Genomic DNA, 21,666 nt, shown 5'->3' with positions numbered 1-21,666 from the left:
GTAAAGGCGTTCCCTAGTGGTTAAGGATCTGGTTTCATAACTGCTGTGGCGCGGGTTCAATCCCTGGCCAGGGAACTTGCCACACCAGGCATCAAGACTTATTTTATTTATATGTATATACATATGTATATATTTATGTGTTTATATGTATATTGAAGACCATTTGCAAAGGAATAAACAGAAAATGGAACTATATGTTGATGCAGAAACACACCCTATGAATGTGGAAACAATATGTGACAGACATGGCATAACAATTCATAGAGAAATGGAGTTCCTGTTGTGGCTCAGCAGAAACAAACCTGAGTAGTAACTATGAGGACGAGGGTTCGACCCCTGGCCTCGCTCAGTGGGTTGGGGATCCAGCCTTGCTGTGAAGTGTGGTGTGGGTCACAGACATGGCTCGGATCTGGCTTTGCTGTGGCTGTGGTGTAGGCCAGTGGCTATAGCTCCAATTCACCCCCTAGCCTGGGAACCTCCATGTGCCGTGGGTGTGGCCCTCAAAAGACCTAAATGAATAAATAAGTAAATAAATAAAATTCATGGAGAAAGGATGAACTATGCAATAGAGTTTGGGCCACTGATTATATATGTAAGAGACAATAAAATCAGGTAGACTCTTACTACACCCTAAACAAAAATATAGTCAAGTGAGATTAAATGTAAACAGGAAAACTTTAAGCTTTTAAAATTTAGATGACTATCCTTTGATGAAATACTGATTTCTTAAACAAAGAAACACAGACCATGAAGGAAAAAGGAAATCAATGTTATTATTAAAATGAAAAATTTTGTAGACCAAAGACATCATAAAACAATTCAAAGAAGACATAGACTGAGAAAAGATATCTGCAATTCATACAACCTATAAAGAAATTTTACCTGAATGTTCATCGTAATGCTTTTTAATATGAAAAATTAGAAATAGCCTAAAGTTTATCAAGAAGTGATTTGATACAGTAATTCATTGAGAATGATTTCTTCAGAGTCACTGTGAGTAAATCCCCCAGTCACAATACTGAGTGTAAAAGGCACATTGGGAGTTCCCATCGTGGCGCAGTGGTTAACGAATCCGACTAGGAACCATGAGGTTGCGGGTTCGGTCCCTGCCCTTGCTCAGTGGGTTAACGATCTGGCGTTGCCGTGAGCTGTGGTGTAGGTTGCAGACGCGGCTCGGATCCCTAGTTGCTGTGGCTCTGGTGTAGGCCGGTGGCTACAGCTCCGATTCAACCCCTAGCCTGGGAACCTCCATATGCTGCGGGAGCGGCCCAAGAAATAGCAACAACAACAACAACAACAACAAAAGACAAAAAGACAAAAGACCAAAAAAAATAAATAAATAAATAAAAGGCACATTGCTTAAAGGTACACAGGGTATTATACCCTTTATATAAAGTTTAAAGACATGCAAAACAATACAGTACATTGCTGAGTAAAACCTGTAAAATATAAAAAATTTCAGAAACACCTTTGAGATTGGCAAACGCTAAATTCAGCTTCAGGTTTCTATTGAAAAGAGAATGGTATTAGTTGAGGCTTTATACAGGGAATCATCATATCATTATGTCTGTATATTTTTATTTCTTAAGCTCTATGAGAGATACATTGATGTTCATTATGTTGTTTTTAGTTATTTTTATTGCCTTTCTGATTGCTTTGTTGAAAAATACTCATTCTTAGAGATAGAAAATAAATCTTGTCAATCCATTGTAAAAATGATATAACCATTATTAACTGTTTGACAGCTGTATTCTAATTGTTGTATTGGTGATTTTTAATTTATTTACCAACATTATTATTTTGTGCTTGAGTTTTTCTTATACAATAAAAAGGAAAAGAGCTGATTTTTAAAGATCAATAAGGTAGATAAGTCTCTAGGAGGTATAACCAGAAAAACAGAAAGCAAATAGAAAATATGAGACAAAGGGATGTAACTTCAGGAGATTTTTTTTTTTTATATAGAGTTTTGTTTGTTTGTTTGTTTGTTTTGTCTTTTTGCCTTTTCTAGGGCCGCTCCCGTAGCATATGGAAGTTTCCAGGCTAGGGGTTGAATGGGAGCTGTAGCCACCGGCCTACGCCACAGCCACAGCAGCAGGATCCGAGCCGCATCTGTGACCCACACCACAGCACACGGCAATGCCAGATTCCTTAACCCATTGAGCAAGGCCAGGGATGGACCCTCATGGTTCCTAGTTGGATTCGTTAACACTGAGCCACGACGGGAACTCCTGTTTTGTTTTTTTACTGTTGCATCAAATCATCAAAGAGCAGGTTTTATTTAAAGGAATTGTGTGCAGAGAAATATGGAAAACTTTCCAAACACCCCAAAAAAGTCACAGCCTTTATATGGTAGAGTCTAGGTTTTTGTTTTTGTTTTTGTTCGCGGGGTGTAGATTACTTACCTGTTGTGTTAATTATCTTTTCCTTCTTAATGGGATAAAATGATGTCATTATTCCAGATGCTCAAGTTCAAGTTTTCATCACTGGGAATGAGGACCCCTCAGGAGAAAACCAGAAAAAGGAGAGCTCCAGTAAAAGGGCAGTGCCCGAGGCTGCCCAGTCTGAAGAAAAGGAACCCTTGCTGAAAGATACTGCAGGTAGTAGAACTGAATTATCAGTGTATTATTTTCATCTGGCCTTCTAAAATAAGTGTAAATAGAAAAGTATGTCTATTCTTGTTCTCTTCACCCCTCCTCCATCTTTCTCATATGTGAAATAGGATATTGGTATACACTGGCAGGTAAAATTAACATTTTTAAAAGCTCTTTGAGGTGTCTTTGGAGAACTTTGTGAATGTTTTACAGAAATTAATCTCATTGCCAGACATTCACATAATATACTTTTTAAAAAACTCTACTGATAAAAATACTTGGTGTGATGAGATGTTAACTCTAGAATAACATTGTTATGCATAGGCCTTTGTTCTTTAGGAATTTAGCTTGTTTACTTCTTAAATGCCTACCCAGTTAATTTACTTAAGTAGGATTGTGCTGATTAAAAATGCCTATTAAAATGTGAAGTTGGGATTAGTTGTGGCTCTGAGAGATGAAAACAAAAGCAAAATAATGCTGGCTTAAAGAAGGCAGAAAAATGTATCAGGGAACAAACCTCTTTCTTTCTTGTTGCTCCAATATTTTACCCTCTCTTCTCATGCTATAGCCAGCAGAAAGGAAGAAAGGAAAAGAAAAAAAAAAGCATAGTCATTCCTTTATTTTTTATTTTTATTTATTCTTATTTAGGGCTGTACCTGTGGCATATGAAAGGTTCTAGGCTAGGGGTCGAATTAAAGCTACAGCCACCAGCCTACGCCGCAGCCACAGCAATGTGGGATCCAAGCTGCTTCCGTGACCTACGCCACAGCTCAGGGCAACGCAGGATCATTAACCCACTGAACGAGGCCAGGGATCAAACCCGCATCCTCTTGGGTACTAGTTGGGTTTGTAACTCGCTGAGCCATGAAGGGAGCTGCAGTCATTCCTTTAAATACTTCTCAAAAGTTAAGTGTACCATTCCGCTCCCATCCAGGCCAGGCTTATTCACATGGTAACACCAACCTATATTGGCAGGGAGTCTGAAAAATATAATCTGTATTCTGGTGAACATATGCCCAGCTAAAGTCAGATTCTGTTTTGAGGAAGAGTAAAATAGATTTCAAAGGACAGCTGGTAGTCTCTGCCACAATTATAAATAGAAACATATTTTGGAATATAACTTAACACTGCTCTATTTTTGTGTATTGCTTCTTTTTCCAATTATATTGTATTCTGAGCAATATTTCAAAAATTTACCCCCTTTCTTTGAGTTGCTAAATGAATGCTTCAGAAAAAGTTTCCATCATGTTAATCTCATCAACAAGTTTTCATTGCCCTTAAGAATAAAAACTAAACTTTTTTAGCCTAGTCCTTCAGAAAAATAGAATTGGCTCCCAAATGACTTGTCAAATGCTAATTTTCACCTCTTTTCCTTACAAATTCTATAATCAAATAAACCACATCCTTGCTCTGTTTCTTAGATGTTCAGTTGCCTTCCTAATTCCAGTTTTTTCCCAAAATGCCTTTCTCTTTCTATCTCAGTGTGTATCCAGTTTAACTGTCTTCTCACACCCCAAATCAATTGTTACTTTACTCCAGAGTTCTTCCATGATTCTCCTAGCTGGAAGTGGTTTCTCCTCCTTTGAGTACTTATACTTTTTTTTCTTTTTTGCTGCCCCCAGGCATATGGAGTTACTTGGCCAGGATCAGATCCTAAGCCACAGCTACAGCAACACTGGATCATTAACCCAGTGTGCTGGGCCGTGGATTGAACCTGCATTCCAGCACTCCCAAGATGCTGCTGATCCCATTGAAACAATGGGAACTCTTTTTAATCTTTCGTTCACTTATGGTGTAATTCTTTTACTTTGTATGACATAGATTTCTGTACTTTTTTAAAAAAACTCCAGGTTACATCAGCAGTTCCTAAGTACATTTCTGATTGATCTTTTTATTTTTTCTTCAAAACCAGGAACAATACTTTCACTAGTAAATGCTGGAGAGGTATTTTATTTTATTTTATTTTGGCCACACACACACATGTGGAAGTTCCCAGGGTAGGGATTGAACCCAAGCCACAACAGTGACAACATGACAACATTGGATCCTTTTTTTTTTTTGTCTTTTTGCCATTTCTTGGGCTGCTCCCTCGGCATATGGAGTTTCCCAGGCTAGGGGTCTAATCGGAGCTACAGCTGCTGGCCTCTGCCACAGCCACAGCAACACGGGATCTGAGCTGAGTCTGTGACCTACACCATAGCTCACAGCAACACCGGATCCTTAACCCACTGAGCGAGGCCAGGGATCAAATCCGCAACCTCATGGTTCCTAGTTGAATTCATTTCTGCTGTGCCATGATGGCAACTCCAACATTGGATCCTTAACCACTAGGCCACCAAAGAACTCCTTGAGAGGTATTTTAAAATAATTTTTGCCAACTTACTATCTGAATATTGTGTTAATTTCACTGTTAGATTCCAGTACTGCTGCTGCTTCAGGGTACTCAACTCAACCGCAAGACTCAAAGATTGATAACATACCAGCTACTAAAGCCATTAAACAGAAAGAAGAGATGCACAGTAAGAAGACAGTTCCTAAGGAAGCCTGGCCAGAAGAGAAGAAATCCTTGCAAATAGATATTGCAGGTAATGGGATTGGGGGGTGGGGATGGGGGGAGTGTAAAAGAGTGTGTGCTCATGCACCTGTGTCTCTGGGTTTCCACGTAATGCTAATGAGAATATAGCCTTATAATTTAAACAGAATTCCGTTTTTAAATTTTTAAGAATTTTTTGTTTTCTTATGCAGATCATTTCAGTGCAGCTTTGTGTATGTGGATGTAATATTGCTTTGTAAAATATTTACTCCTCCTAGGAAATGATATTGGCAACTTATAAGTAGGATTACAGATAAGTACCTAAGCCTGATAGTATTAGAAATGAAATATCATGTCTCAGTACTGAAGCAGGGGAAAGTTTAAAAACTCAAGGCATTCCAAAAGACTGACAAAAACAGAAAAAGCCTCAGTACCAGCTTTTTTAAAATTATAGTAGACCCAAGATCAAATCTATCTGTGTTTACCTATGGCCCTCTTTTTCTAATAACATAAAGGAAAAGCATCTAAGACAAGCCCTGACACTCTGGCAGTCAAACTCTGTCTACCTCTTGGAAGAAAATAGAGCAGTATCCAGATAAGAAAAGAAAGACATTCAAAAGCTGGTCCATATTGTATTTTTTTTTATTACTCAAATGAATTTATCACATCTGTAGTTGTATAATGATCATAACAATCTGATTTCACAGGATTTCCATCCCACAGCCCAAGCACATCCCCCCACCCCCCAAACTGTCTCCTCCGGAGACCATAAGTTTTTTAATGTCTATGAGTCTGCATCTGTTCTGCAAAGAAGTTCTGTCTGTCCTTTTTTCAGATTCCACATGTCAGTGAAACATTTGATGTTGGTGTCTCATTGTATGGCTGATTTCACTTAGCAAGATAGTTTCTAGGTCCATCCATGTTGCTAAAAATGCTGGTATTTCGTTCTTTTTGACCATATTGTATTTTGAAAAGAGTCCTGGTGCAGTTGCTCACATTAAGAATATATTAGATGTATGATTTTCCACAAGAGTGTCAAGACTATGTAGTGGGCAAAGAATAGTCTCATCAGCAAATGGTGCTGGAGGAGTTCCCTTGATGGTGAGCAGAAATGAATCTGACCAGGAACCATGAGGTTGTGGGTTCAATCCTTGGCCTCACTCAGTGGGTTAAGGATCTGGCTTTGCCATGAGCTGTGGTGTAGGTTACAGACACGGCTCAGATCTGGCGTTGCTGTGGCTCTGGCGTAGGCCAGCGGCAACAGCTACAATTAGACCCCTAGCCTGGGAACCTCCATATGCAGCAGGCGAGGACCTAAAAAGACAAAAGACAAAAATTTTTTTTAAATAAAAGTGGTGCTGCAAAACTGGATGTCTGCTTGTAAAAGAATTAGGACTAGAGTTCCCGTCATGGTGCAGTGGTTAACGAATCCAACTAGGAACCATGAGGTTGCGGGTTTGATCCCTGGCCTTGCTCAGTGGGTTAAGGATCCTGCGTTGCCGTGAGTTGTGGTGTAGGTTGCAGACACAGCTCGGATCCCAAGTTGCTGTGGCTCTGGTGTAGGCCAGTGGCTACAGCTCTGATTCGCCCCCTAGCCTGGGAACCTCCATATGCCATGGGAAGCTGCCCTAGAAAAGGCAAAAAGACCAAAAAAAAAAAAAAAAAAAAAAAGAATTAGAACCATTACCATATACAAAGTTAACTCAGAATGAATCAAAGATCCAAACAGAAGAGCTAAAATTATAAAACTCTTAGAAGAAAACATAGGAAAAAAACTTAATGACATTGAATTTGGCAGTGCTTTCTTGGACATGACACCAAAAGTACAGGCAACAAAAACAAAAATAAATAAATTATACTACATCAGAATTTAAAACTGCATCGAAGGGAATCCCCATTGTGACTCAGCAGAAATGAATCTGACTAGCACCCATAAGGAGGCAGGCTCAATCCCTAGCCTCATTCAGTGGGTTAAGGATCTGGAATGGCTGTGAGCTCTGGTATAGTTTCAGTGTTGCAAGATGAAGAGATTCTACAGATCTGTTGTGCAACAGTGTGAACATACATAGCTGTATGCTTAAAAATGTTTAGTGGGAGTTCCCGTTGATGATAAGTGATTCTGAGCATCTTTTCCTATATTTGTTAGCCTTTTGTATGTCTTTGCAAAGATGTCTATTAAGATCCTCTGCCCATTTTTAAAATTGGGTTGTTTGTTTCTTTTTCTGTGAAGAAGCCTTTTAGTTGGATGTACGCCTGTTATTTATTTTTGCTTCTGTAATCTTTGCTTTTGGTGTGAAATTCAGAAAGTAATTGCTAATAACATCAGTGTTAAGGCTCTAACTACCTTTGTTCTCTTCTAGGAGTTTTATGGTTTCAAATCTTAAATTTAAATCTTTAATCTATTTAGAATTGGGTTTTATGTATGGTCTAAGATAATGGTTCAGTTTCATTCTTTTGTCTCGTTGTGGCACAGCGGAAATGAATCAGACTAGTAACCATGAGGTTGTGGGTTTGATCCCTGGCCTCACTCAGTGGGTTAAAGATCCAGTGTTGCATGAGCTGTGGTGTAGGTCACAGATGCGGCTCAGATCCCACGTTGCTGCGGCTGCGGCAGGCGGGCAGCTACAGCTCCAATTCAACCCCTAGCCTAGGAACCTCTGTATGCCATGGGTGTGGCCCTAAAAAGCAAAAAAAAAAAAAAAAAAAAAAAAAGAAGAAGAAGAAGGAAGATGGTAAATTTTATATTTTACCACAATAAAGAAATTGAGGAAAATGTGAAAATGGTTCACGAAAGGAATTTTGAAAGGCTTTAAAACATGGTAGTAGGCAGTGAATACATAGCTGCAGCTCTGTAACAATCCAGAGAACCAGAGTGCCTTTCTCAAAGTCATACAGCCAGTCTGTGTCAGAATCCAGCCCAGAATCTGCATCTTTTGACCCTGAGTCTCTTAAACTGTTACCATGCCACTCTGGCCACTAGACATAAGGCATGAATCCTTTGTGCAGGTAATGAATTTTCTGAAACTTTATATAAACTGTTCTTTGGAGTTCCCATTGTGGCTCAATGGGTTAAGGGCTGACACTGTCTCTGTGAGGATGCAGATTCGATCCCCTGGCCTCATTCAGGGGGTTAAGATTCCAGTGTTGCCCTAAATTGCGACATAGGTAAAAGATGCAACTCAGATCCAGTGTTGCCATGGCTGTGGCATTTGCCTGCAGCTCTGATTCAACCCCTGGCTGGGAAACTTCCATATGCTACAGGTGTGGCTGTAAAAGGAAAAAATAAGACAAACTGTTATTTATTTTGTATCTGAAGAATTACATGTCAATACTACTTTTAAAGAGAAAGCAAATATTTTGAAAGTCCTTCAAAGTCTTTTTTTTCCTCTCGTTTTCAGAGTCCAGATGTCATTCAGAATTTGAAAATACTACCCATTCTGTCTTCAGGTCAGCAAAGTTTTACTTTCATCATCCAGTGCACCTACCAAATGATCAAGATTTTTGCCATGAATCCTTAGGAAGGAGTGTTGTCATGAGGCATTCTTGGAAAGATTTCTTTCAGCACCATCCAGACAAAGAAAGAGAACAGACTTTTCTTCCTCCCCCTTATCAAAATATGGAAAAGACAAAGACAGATTATACCAGAATAGAGAGCCTCAGTATCAATGTCAACCTGGAAAACAAAGAAGTGAAGCAGACTCCTAAAAGTCAGGCTAGAGCTTATCCAAAATGTGACAAACAAGTTAATGATCCTAAAAGCGATCATAAGCCCACCCCAGAGCTAACAACTCAGCCCACCGTGAGTCTGAATGAACTCTGGAACAAGTATCAAGAGCGACAGAAGCAACAGAAACCTCCTGAGTTCAGTGCCAAGGAAGAACTTTCCTTGGTGGAACGACTTGATCGTTTGGCTAAACTTCTTCAGCATCCCATCACACATTCCCTCCAGCCCTCAGAAAGTACACAGGATGATAGCAGGGGGGAGCAAGAGGTTCAGGAGTGGAGTCGTAGACAACAGCAGCAGAAGAACAAGCTTCAGAAAAAGAAACGATATAAAAGCCTGGAAAAATGCCATAAAAACACAAGCGATCTTAAAAAAAATAAGATTCTTTCTACTCATCAGCCTGGGAGGTCCAATCAGATTAAAATTGAACAGATTAAATTTGATAAATATATTCTGAGAAAACAGCCAGGTGTTCATTATATAAATAACACTTCTTCAGATTCTAGACACTCAGAGGAAAGTGAGCTGCTCACAGATACTCCCATTCTTTCCACCACCACTTCTCCTGTGGAATCTGATATATTGGCCCAAACAGATAAGGAAGTGACTTTGCATGACGGAAGTAGCTCTATTTCCACCATTGACACTGCTCGATTGATCCATGCTTTTGGCCATGAAAGAGTTTGTCTGTCACCCAGACGAATTAAATTATACAGCAGCATCACTGACCATCAAAGGCGGTACCTTGAGAAGCGGAGCAAGAAAAACAAGAAAGCATTGAATACAGGTTATCCCCAAATTACTTCAGAACACACCAGAAGGAAACACATCCAGGTACATGGCTACAAATTGCATCTGGCAATGTGACTGCCTTTTTCATGGACTTTTCAAGTTTGCACACAGGTGAAAAAAAGCCAATTGCCCTTTCCTCACTATAACATTTCTTACCAACTGGAAAAGAGTGAGAAAGTGTAGTACAGTGCTATTGTGAGTTGTCATTATTTTCATCAACATTCGCTTATGAATTACAAATGAAAGGCCTTGCTGCTAAATGCTTCAGAATCTGCAAAGTATACCCTTGGTATGGGGTGCTTCAAGTTTAGAATGACCTCCATTCTGAACAATATTGCCTGGGTTTTTTGGTTGGTTGGTTTTTGTTTATTCATTCCTCCCTGTGTTTTAAGAAATTTTGAGGTGCTCTTAAGCACGCACATGTACACACATACATATGTAAGTAATGTGATTTTTTTTTTTTAAGTAAATGAAGAATTAGAATGATAGAAAATTAGACTGAAGCCAGGGAGGGGTGAGCTACAACATAATTTAAAAAATAAATAAGTGGGAGTTCTCATCTTGGCTCAGCAGTAGTGAACCTGACTAGTATCCATGAGGATGAGGGTTTGATCCCTGGCCCCACCAGTGGGTTGATGATCTGGTGTTGCCATGAGCTGCAGTATAGGTCTCAGACGCAGCTTGGATCTGGCATTGCTGTGACTGGTGTAGGCCAGAAGCTGCAGTTCCAATTTGACCCCTAGCATGGGAACTTCTGCAAGTAGGTGTGGCTCAAATAAATAAATAAATAAATAAGGAAAGAAATAAGAGTAATGGGAAAACAAGTTAATGATACCTTATAGATACGGTTGCTAAAAGTGAGCCACAAATTTTGCTTTATATTTTCTAGCAGTTAATGTTGCTAGAGTTTTTTGATCAATTACATGATTCTGTAATATAAAAACAAACTAAAATTTCAAAAGCATTGCAGATATTTCTAGTGCTAAGACTTAAGAGCAATTTCTCTCATCTGTCTCTTCTTTATCCCTTCTCATAAAGATGGCATTATGGTGTAAGAGTCCTCAAAAGCATGTTTGTAGTACCTTCTCAGTAACAACACCCATATAAGGCTAATTGGACCTTAGTTTAGGGAATTCCATAAAGGCCATCTCAAGGGGTCAATAAATGCAGACCATTACTTTAACCCAAGAATAAAATTTATAATATTTGTAATATTATATTTATAATATGCTGTCCAAAAAGGGATACTTGCACAATGGTTCATAGGAGTATGGAAAGAAAAGTAATAGATTTATATTTATTATTCTCAGCCTTTTAAAGTTTATATTTTTATGTGTTTTACAATATGAGTGCAGAGGTGGTATATAATTTATAAATATCTACTGTGGTAATTTGTGGTCAGAAATATTTTATCAGTAGGATCCCATTACCAAAACAATTTGGAGACCACTAATCTAGAGAAAAGGAGGCACAAAATATTCAGGCATAAATATATAATTATATTTATATAATATTTTTTGTATTTGAATTTTCGGTAGGTATTAAATGACAGTAATTATACATATAAATAGTACAGTAAGACTTTTTTTTGAAGTAAGTGAAAAATGGGGGAATGACACAGATCGAGGCTTTTTATTCCATAGACGAGATAGAGGGAAGAGATGCAGATAGAGGGGTTTTTGGTATGTATGGTCAAATACATATACATAGCATAAAGTTTATAGTTTTATTGTTTTAAAGTGTACACTTCAGTGGCACTGAGTGCATTCACTGTGTTTTACAACCATCACCACTATCTAGTTCTGGAACTTTTTCATCACCCCAGTGGAAACCTCATCCCCATTAAGCAGTCACTCTATTCCCCCTTCCTGCCATTCCCTGACAACCACTAATCTACTTTCTGTCTCTGAAAACTTGCCTATTCTGATCATTTCTTATAAGTGGAGTTATATAATATGTGACCTTTGTGTCAGTGTTCTTTCACTCCAGAATAATCTCTTTGAGATTTATTCATGTCCTAGGATCTGTCAGTACTTCAGTGTGTTTTATGGCTGAATGATATTTTGTTATATACATATAGACCACGTTTTATTTATCTATTCATCTATTCATGGACATTAGGGTTTTTTCCTACCTTTTGGCTATTGTAAATAGAGCTGATATGAACGTTTGTGTACAAGTTTTTATTTGTACACCTGCATACAGTTCTTTTGGGTATATACCTAGGAGTGGAAATACTAGGTCATGTGGTAATTTTATTTTACGCTTTGAACCATGAAACCGTCTTCCACACTAGATACACCATTTTGCATTCCCACCGACAATGTCTGAGAGTTCAGATTTTTTCACATTCACCAACATTTTTTACTTCTACTTACTTCTTTTGCCATCCCATTAAGTGCAAAGTGGTATTTCATGCTCATTGTCATTTTGATTGTGATTTGCTTTGCCTTTCCCTTTTCCTAGTGACTAATGATGTTAAGTATCTTTTTATGTGCTTATTATATCTTCTTTGGGAAAATGTTGAGTCAAGTCTTTGCTGACCTTTTAATTAAGTTGTTTGTCTGTTTTTGAATTGTGAGACTTCTCTGTATATTCTGGATTGTGGAACCTTGCCAGATGTGTAATTTGCAAATATTGGCTCCCACTCTCTGGGTTGTGTTTTCACTCACTTATTATGTTCTTTGATGCACAATAGTTTACTTTTGATGAAGCCCCAGTGTATCTGTTTTTCTCTTTTGATGCTTGGGCTTTTGGTGTTATAGCTGAGACATAATTGCCAAATCCAAAGTCATGAATATTTTTCCATATATTTTCTTTCAAGAATTTTGTACTCTGTTCTTTCATTTGTATTTTGGATGTATATTGAGTTAATTTTTACATACGGTATGAAGGATAGGGGTCAAACATCATTCTTTTTCACTTGGTTATCCATTTGTCCCAGCACCAGTTGTTGAAGAGACTATTGTTTCCTCTTTGAATGATCTTAGCATTTGTCAAAAATCAATTGACCATAGATGTGAGGGTTTCTTCCTGGGCTGTCAGTTCTATTCCTTTGATCTATATGCTTGTCTTATGCCATAACTGTACTGTTTTGAGTTCTGTAGCTTTGTACTAAGTTTTAAAATTGAGAGGTTTTGAGTCTTCCAACTTTGTTCTTTATTAAGACTGTTTGGGCCAGTCAGTGCCCTTATGTCTCCATATGAATTTTAGCATCAGCTTTTTCATTTCTGCTAAAAAGGTCCTTACAATTTTGATATTAGTTGCATTTAATATGTAGCTTGCTTTGGGGTTTATTGCCATCTTAACAATATTGTCTTCCAATCTATGAACACAGGATGTCTTTCAATTTATTTAGGTCTTTAATTTGTTCCAGCAATGTTTTGTAGTTGTCAGTGTACAGGTCTTATACCTTCTTGGTTAAATTTATTCCTAAGTATTTGATTCTCTTGTTTTCTTTCTTTTTTATTATTTTTAATTGTAAAATATTTATATATGAATAACAAAAATTCATCGTCTTAACCATTTCCCCCTTATAATTCTATATATTTTATTTATTTTTCTTCCAGTTTTATTGAGATATAAAAGATACACAGCACTGTTTAAATTTAAGGAGTACAGCCTAATGATTTGACTTATAAAATGATTATCATCTTAAAGTTTAGTGAAAATCTGTCTTCTCATATAGATACAAAAGTAAATAGAAAAAATATTTTCCTTATGATGAGAACTCTTAGGATTTACTCATTAGCAACTTGCATATTTAACATTCAGCAGTATTAGTTACCTTATCCTGTTGAGCATTACATCCCTAATAGTTATTTATCTTATAGCTGGAAGTTTGTACATGCCTTCATCAAATTCCCACTCCCTCCCCCCACCCCCTGCTTCTGTTAAACACAAATCAGATCTTTTTTTTTTTTTTTTTTGGTCTTTTTGCCTTTTTCAAGGGATGCGCCTGCCACATATGGAGGTTCCCAGGCTAGGAGATCTAATCGGAGCTGTAGCTGCTGGCCTACACCAGAACCACAGCAACGGGGGATCCCAGCCTTGTCTGTGACCTACACCACAGCTCACTACGACGCCAGATCCTTAACCCATTGAGCAAGGCCAGGGATTGAACCTGTTTCCTCATGGATACTAGTCAGATTTCTTTCTGCTGAGCCACAACGGGAACTCCTCAAAGAATTTTCTGATTTCCCTTGCGATTTCTTCTTTAACTGATGCTCATTAAGAGTATATTGTTTAGTTTCAATTTTATATATATATATATATATATATATATATATATTGGCCACTTCTACAGCATGCAGAAGTTCCTGGGCCAGGGATCAAACCCAAGACACAGCAGGGACAATGCCAAACCCTTAACTACTAGGCCGCAAGGAAACTCCTCCATATATTTTTAAATTTCCCAAACTCCTTCCTTCAGTAAGAATGAGTACACATCCCTTGAGAAGAATGTGTACTCTGCTGTTTTTGGTTGAAATATCATATACATGTCTCTTAGGTCTAGTTAACTGGTTTATAGTATTGTTCAAGCTTTCTGTCTCTTACTGGTCTGTTAGTTGTTCTCTCCATTTTGAAAGTTATATTGCAGTCTCCAGCTATTACTGTTGAATGTCTGTGTCTCCCTTCATTTCTGTTCAGTTTTGCTTTGTGTAACCTGGGCATTAATTTTTTTCTGATACCAAGTAATTCTGTATCCCTGTACATTCAGATTTACTTTAACTTCAGAAAAAATAAATTGTATCCTGGAATATTTTGCCTTTCAACCTGTTTTCTATTTTTGGAATGAGATGGGGCAGTGCTGCTTATTTTTTTAATGAAATTTCTGTTTTATCTTGCACAAATTCGTTCTACAATGGTGTAAATTTTTGTCCTCATTTTTTTCCCTTTGGTTTTCCAGCACATGGTAGATATTCATTAATTTTTTTATGAATTGTGTTAATTTTGTCAACTGCCTTTTAATCTCCCTCTATCATCCTAGTTTATCTTGGATCTATTTCATTAAGCCCATGTTCTTTTTTTGTTTTTTCTAGAGTGAGTACAAATTATTTACTTAGTAAAATGGGTAAACCTTCTGGCAAAGTAAATTCTTTCTCTCTTTATTCTTTCTTTTTTTCCTTCCTTTCTTCTACTTTAATGCTATAGAATATTTTAAGAAATCCTTATATTGTTTTCAGATCACCTTTGTCTCTAAACAGTTCTGTGGAAACCATCTTTTTCCACCAGTAATGTGGTCAGATTCTTTTTTTTTTTTAATTTTGTTGAAGTATAGTTGATTTGCAGTGTTGTGTTAATTTCTGCTCTGTCAAATTCTTTTTATTAACTGCTTTGTCTATTTACAAGATACTGCTAGAATCCCCCTTCCTAGGACATGAACTTGAAAGCTGATTATGTATGGCTTGTATTTCTTTTGTCCCTCAAGAGTTTAGGAAAGGCAGAGAGATAGTAGTTGATTCTAGGCTCTGGGCAGCTATAGTAGGTAACATTATACTCTACCACTGTTCTGAATCTCATAAACTGGTGGCCACCTTACCAAGTGTGGAGATGAGGAAAGTATCTTGTTCTATAGGATATGCCCCTTTGGGGTTTAGCTCTTGTGGTTGCTGCTTTCATAGTATTGTTGTGTAGGCAGTAATATGACTGAGGCCTTATTTTTTTCTAGCAAATCCTTTAGTAATGCAGGTAAAATATTTAAACTTAAGAGATTATTTCCCATACCTTTTCCAACTTCTTCCTGGCCAGAGGAGGAGTATATGGTAACTCATTCTGGCTGGGTAGGGCAGAAGAGCTATATTTTCACAGGGAACATTCTCCATTTGGGACATTTATCTTTCTCCTGGGCAATTTATTACCTCAGTCCCTTATTCTGAGATACCAGTGGGGTATTTTGAATTTAATTAACTCACCTTTTACTTTTCTGTATGGTCCTTTGTGTAAGAAGAGCTTTGCAGTGGCTCCTTAAATTTATTCTGTTGTAGACATTATTTCTGGAATTTTGTGGTATGAAATGAGTCTGTTCCCTAGATTCTGAATATTCTTTTCACTTCTTGATTCTTTTTGTTTGTGTGTTTCTCTAATGAGAGAAGAGGTTCATCAAAGCTGTCTCTGTGCTAGCATATTTTCTAAAATCCATTCATCTGTTTTCTCAGTGTTTTTTTTCTCTCTTCTCTCTCATATTTCATTTCTTCCTTTCCTATAGGCTCCTTCCTCCCGTTCTGTCTTTCCTCATTACAGACTGGAGTGAAGGACCTGTCTATCAAGATAGCTTCTGTTGATGCTTCTACCACTTTACATCTTTCTCTTTTCTTTATTACCAAATATTTTGTCTAAAAAAGATAGCTACTTCTTTTGAGTATAAAAGTAAAAACATAACTAAATAAAAAGAGTTTAGATAATAAAGAAAATATAAAGACCTTGGAAATTACCCATAATTCTACACCATCCTGAGATAGTCATGATTGAAATTTTCATAAATTGCAGGCTAATATATTTTATGATTCACATACTTTCTGCTTGTCTTGAATCTATTTTATTAGGTCTACATGCTAATGTACCTAATATCAAATGAAGAGACCTCCATGAGGGCATAAAGTGAGAGCTTTCGTAATGATCAATTAAATGTTTGCTGGTGTTTCTTACATTTTTATAAAACAGGCTGATTTCACATCAGTCATCACAATCATGTTCATGTATGGAAACAACAGTCCAAAAACATGAAATCATACTATTTATATTGTTCTGAAGCTCTGCACTTATCATAGACATCTTATGTCAGTAAAGATTTGTGTAGTCATTTTTAATAGTCTGTATAAATATAATATTTATCTAGTTAGTTCCTTAATGACAGATATTTAAGTTATTTTTTCATTTTTCCTTGTCGTAATCTGCACTTTGTTAGGTAGTTTTCTTACATCTTTATGAATTTTTCTATTTCCTTGAGATGTGCTTCTAAACATGGGATTTGTGGGGTAGGAGGCATACATGTTAAAAATGTTTAATCTGGGGAGTTCCTGTTGTAGCTCAGTGGTAATGAACCCAGCTAGTATCCATGAGGATGTGGGTTCGATCCCTGGCCTCACTCAGTGGGTTAAGGATCCCGTGTTGCTGTGAGCTGTGGCGTAGGTTGCAGACATGGCTCAGGTCCCAAGTTGCTGTGGCTGTGGCATAAGCCAGCAGCTACAGCCCCGATTTGACCTCTAGCCTGGGAATTTCCATATGCTGTGGGTTTGGTCCTAAAAAGAAAAAAAGAAAAAAAATTTTTTTTGAATGTTTAATCTGGAGTTCCGTTGTTGGGGTGTAATGAGTAAGAATCTGATTACAGCAGTTCAGGTCGCTGTGGAGGTGTGGGTTTGATTCCTGGCCTGGCAAAGTGGATTAAAGAGTCTGGTATTGCCACAGCTATTGGTGTAGGTCACAGCTGTGGCTCTGATTTAGTCCCTGGCACAGGAACTTCCATATGCCACAGTTACAGTCCTTAAAAACAAACCAAAAAAAAAAGTTTATTCCACATTGCTAAATTGTCCTTCTGAAATGTTGACTCAACTGTTTGTTCCTTAGTAATGTGCAGTAATATTTTGGTCAATACCTACCAATACCATTCTTGTTACTATTTGTAAGTCATTTAGGCCAGGAATATGAATATGGTATCTATTCTGATTCACATGTCTTTAATCACACCCACCCCACTGAGTCTTTTTATTTTCTTTTGTGTGTTTTCCAACCATATTTCTTCTTTTTTGAACTTTAACCATGTTTCCTTAAAAATGCTAATGGGTTTTTTTTTTCCCTGAACATATGTACTCAGGACATATTTTACTTCTTTGTATACTTAGGGTTTGAGTCCATATAAGAAAGTAACTGCAACTGTCTGCTACTCTCTCCCTCCTTGCTTTGACTCACCCTGTCTATACCTCTCTCTGCTGTGTCTCTGCAGTCTCTCCCCAGGCCTACAGTTTATGCTTCTCTCTCACTGCAGTATCTTTGGACTCTGTCTGCTTCTCTTCTCTTTTTCTCTGTGCAGCCACATTCTGTGCACTTGGGTCTTCTCCTGCACACCCCATACTGTCTCTTGTCTCACTGTCTCTACTGTGTAGCTCTCTTGTTTTTCTGGTTACCCCTCCTCTCTTCTTTTTCTCATGTTCTTGCTTTGTTTGTCTCTATGCACTCTCTCCATGTTTTTCTTTCCCCCTCCCTTTCTCATCTTTTTTTCTTGGTGACTGGTTATATATTGGGGTCAGAGAAGAGAGGTCGTTTACTACGGCCAGTACAGAAGAAGTCACATTTGTCAGGTTTTGTTTATAGAGAAAAAGCTGAAGGTGAAAAGTCAGCAGTCAAAGGCAGTATCTTGATAGAGTTCCCTTGTGGCACAGTGGGCTAAGAATCTGGCATTGTCCCTGCTGTGGCAAGGGTTCAATCCCTGGCCCAGCAGCTTCCCATGGACACTGCCCAAAAAAAAAAAAATATATATATATATATATATATATATATATATGTATATACACACACACACACACACACACATATATATTTATATGACTGAAACAAAATTAAGTATTATCTTACATTATGGGATTATGCACTTTTTAATTTTTCACCTGTTTTTTACAACAAACATTTTCTAATGAGAAACCATAAAATTTTTTTTGTGACATTAATTACAAAAATGACCTCAGCCAAACTGATCGAATACAAAATGTTAGTTATGAACTGGAAAAGAGAATTCTCAAGCCTGTCATTGTGTACTAGTTTCTGCCTAAATACATTTATACCTTCATTTTAGTCACAGTAAGTCCTTTTAGAAGCAGAATGAAAGAGTAGAATTAGAGAAGTATTATATGCAGTGTCTATGCCAAGATAAAATAAAACTTTCTTTTAACTTCAGCTGACAAGGGTTGAGTTCGGTGTACTCTTAGGTTCATAGCCTCCTTTTTAAAGAATTTCATTCTCCTTCCGTCTTCATTCCTGTCTTCCCAGATACAACCGGCCTTGTTATCTAAATATCTCTTGGCATATAGGAGTTCTTATAAAATACATATTCTGTACTTGTGTATTTTCAGTTTATATAAGAGATGGTATTTATCTTATTTTCACTAAGCATTATGTTTTTAAGATTCATCTGCATTACTAACATACATCTAATTCAGGTTTATGGTAACTGCACGGTGCTCCGCTGAGTGCATCTACCAGTTTACCTATGAACTTGCCCTGTCATGGACACCCAGGTTGCTGTCAGTTCCCAACACTGCAAAACACCAGCAGTGCACGTCCTTGTCTAGATCACCTTACAGACCTGTGTGAGACTGTCTTTAGCCCATAAACCCTGAAGTGGATTTCTTGGATTATTAGCTATATGTATACTTACTTTTAATTTTGAGTCTTATATTCCAACCTGCAATGCATGAAAATCTCTGTATTTCCACTTTTATGCCAATAGTTTATAGTTTTGCCAGAAGATTAGAAATATAAGTTTCTGTACCATGAGAAGGTAGGGCTTTTTAAATTTTTATTTTATTGAGAATCTACCCTATATCTCCACTCTAATTTCCAAGGGAAGAGTTTTAAAGACTTCCAAAACAACCACTGTACTTTCAACCAGAATGTATTCACATGTTTATCCAGGCATAATAGAGAATGTGACAAATGCGCAAGAATAGGATACTTTGTTTTTATCAGATTTTTGACACATAATAGATAAAAGACATGGAAGATTTTAATAGCAGTATTAACAAGCTTTATTTAAAATATATAAAATTTGATTCACAAAACATAGCATCCACAGTTGTTCCAAATGCCCACGGAATATTTACAAAAAGCAACTGTATAGTTAGGCAAAATGTTAATAAATCCCCAAAGTAGAAGATCTATATAACTAAGCTTCTATTTTCTAACTGTAATACCATAAAGTTGGAGTTTAACAACTATAATTTTTTCATTGAATAAATATTTTTAAACATTCTAAACTTTTGGGCTATTGGGGAACTAAAAATTAAAGTATAGACTTTTTTCATTAATCACAGTAAAAGCACATATCCAAAACTTACGGGATGCAACTAAAACTGTATTTAGAGGAAAATGTTACCCTTAAATGATATCTTAATTGAGCAAGCTCAACTAGGAAATAATTGAAATAAGCTTTCTGTAAATCAGGTCAATATAATCAACATCCTTGGTTCTTTCAAAAAAAAAAAAAAAAAAAGACCTTATCTTTGGTTATGCTGACTGTAGGAAAAAGGATCAATAAAACCAAAGTCCACAGTGATTTTCTTAAAAAAGATAGTGCGATTTTAGACTGATATATTTTGAAACCTAAATTAGATGGATGATTTTCTAGGAAAATACAAATTAAGGAAATTGACCAGGAAGTTCTAAATCCCAGGTAGATCATTAAGTAGAAATTTAAAGGACTGTCAGTAATGTATAGACACCCCCTGACACTTCTAACTCTGTGCCCTCCAGACATTTTGTACAAATATATGTGCCCACTAACTAACAGTATGAGAGAATGTGTTTCTCCTTTCCCTTGCCAACTATAGATGGTTTCAGTCTTTTTAATACTTGTTAATCTGATGTGTGGAAAAACTCATTGCTTTAAATTGCATTTTTTAAATATTAGGTTTCAGGGATTCCTCTTTACATTTCTTAATTTAAGAATTAGCTTCTTATATCCTTTGTCCACTTTTTTTTCTGAAGATTTTTTCATATTCTTAAGCATTACTTATATTAATAGTATAATAGCGTGTATACAGTGTCTTTATTTCTTTGTTCTATGCTAAGAAAGATATCTGCAACCTCAAGAGGGCAATGCTTTTAAACCCTTAATCTACATGGAATTTATTTTGTGTGTTGGTATTTTATTGCCAAATGTTTAGCTAATTGTCAGTCAATTTTTAAATAAGAAAATGATAGCTCAGTTTATCAGAACAATCTAATATTGCTTTGTTAAGCTGAACTCTAATCGGTTGGACTTGGTAATTAATAGCCGTGGTTCTTTTGAAACTTCTACCCAAAACAACTAAAATAGCATGTAAACACCTTATCAAAATTGGAGAGATCAGAAGAGGAAACTAATTTCAACTAAAATATGAAGGAGTGTTATTTATTAAACTTAAAGTTAGATCAGAACATCCAACTGAAAGTATCTAACAGACATAGATAAATATGACCTTATAAAAGTATCATGCGTGGAATAAAGATTTTAGAGCCATCCATAAAAGGGTGATCATATGCCTCATAAATATAAAAGCCAAGGGCAAAGATTTGAGAGAATGCAGAGAAGAAGAAAGAGAGACGGGCTTCCAGAATATAGTTTTTCGAACCTGATAGAAAATCCTTTGGGATTCCTGTCATCTAGCTCTGCCACCCTCTGTAAGATTTTAATGATTATTTGCTAACCTTCTGGGTTTTTCCATATATTAACTGAGGGTTTTAAGCTCTTGATTTTCTTTCTTTTCTACCCCAAACCCAGCCATTGTCTGGGAGACCTTACCATCCTGTTAAGAGTTTCTTGACCTCCATTCTAATGATGAGTACTTTCACATTTTAACGATATAGTCTCATAGCCATACTTTGAATTTTGACATTATCCAGAATCGTTAACATCTCTGCCATCTTTACTCATTCATGTACCAGAAGAAATCCTCCAAAGATCTATTTTGCAGGCACAGTGCATCTTAACTGGGGGGCAGTGGATATTTTACAGTTATTATCTACCGTATTACAGAAATAAATGACCAGCACTGATTTTCTAATGGTGAATAATAATAGCACCTGAGTTCCTGCTTTGATGTTTTATTCTGGTCTCTCAGAATTAAATCTATGTCAGATGTTTTTGGGGGGCAGGCACTTTGCAATTATGTCACCTTTCACTGATCAGTAAGTTTTAGTACTGCAACTACAGCTGCCAGTTTGATCTGATGGATCTGCACATATCTAAAACCTTTTCACAAGAAAAGACTGTTTTTTGGTGCCACTGACTGTGTTTCTAATTTTGACTCTATCTTACCGGTGTGTATCTCTTA

The 21,666-nt window shown here is 36.9% G+C and overlaps 1 protein-coding gene across 6 annotated transcripts in view; it reads left to right on the top strand.

Moving 5' to 3' along the window:
- ALMS1 (ALMS1 centrosome and basal body associated protein) overlaps positions 1 to 21,666 on the top strand; it is a 161,945-nt gene that overhangs the window by 117,203 nt on the left and 23,076 nt on the right. For 5 of the 6 annotated variants that reach the window (XR_014841648.1, XR_014841647.1, XM_013996028.3 and 2 more), the window contains 3 exons: positions 2,460 to 2,597; positions 5,006 to 5,176; positions 8,523 to 9,682. Coding sequence is in view for 3 of the 6 variants with exons in the window: in XM_013996028.3 (XP_013851482.2) it covers positions 2,460 to 2,597; positions 5,006 to 5,176; positions 8,523 to 9,682 (1,469 nt within the window). In the remaining 3 variants the exon portion in view is untranslated. Of the gene's footprint in view, positions 1 to 2,459; positions 2,598 to 5,005; positions 5,177 to 8,522; positions 9,683 to 21,666 lie in introns of those variants that run through there. The other variant, XR_014841649.1, reaches the window with a different exon arrangement.

This window comes from Sus scrofa, chromosome 3 (genome assembly GCF_054392235.1).
Source record: "Sus scrofa isolate SSC_HxYL_T2T_F1_AM1 chromosome 3, Sscrofa_HxYL_maternal_Yorkshire_Landrace_v2.0, whole genome shotgun sequence".
Lineage (NCBI taxonomy): Eukaryota > Metazoa > Chordata > Mammalia > Artiodactyla > Suidae > Sus > Sus scrofa.
Note: the sequence above shows the minus strand (reverse complement) of the source record. Positions and strands in the feature narration are given on the sequence as shown.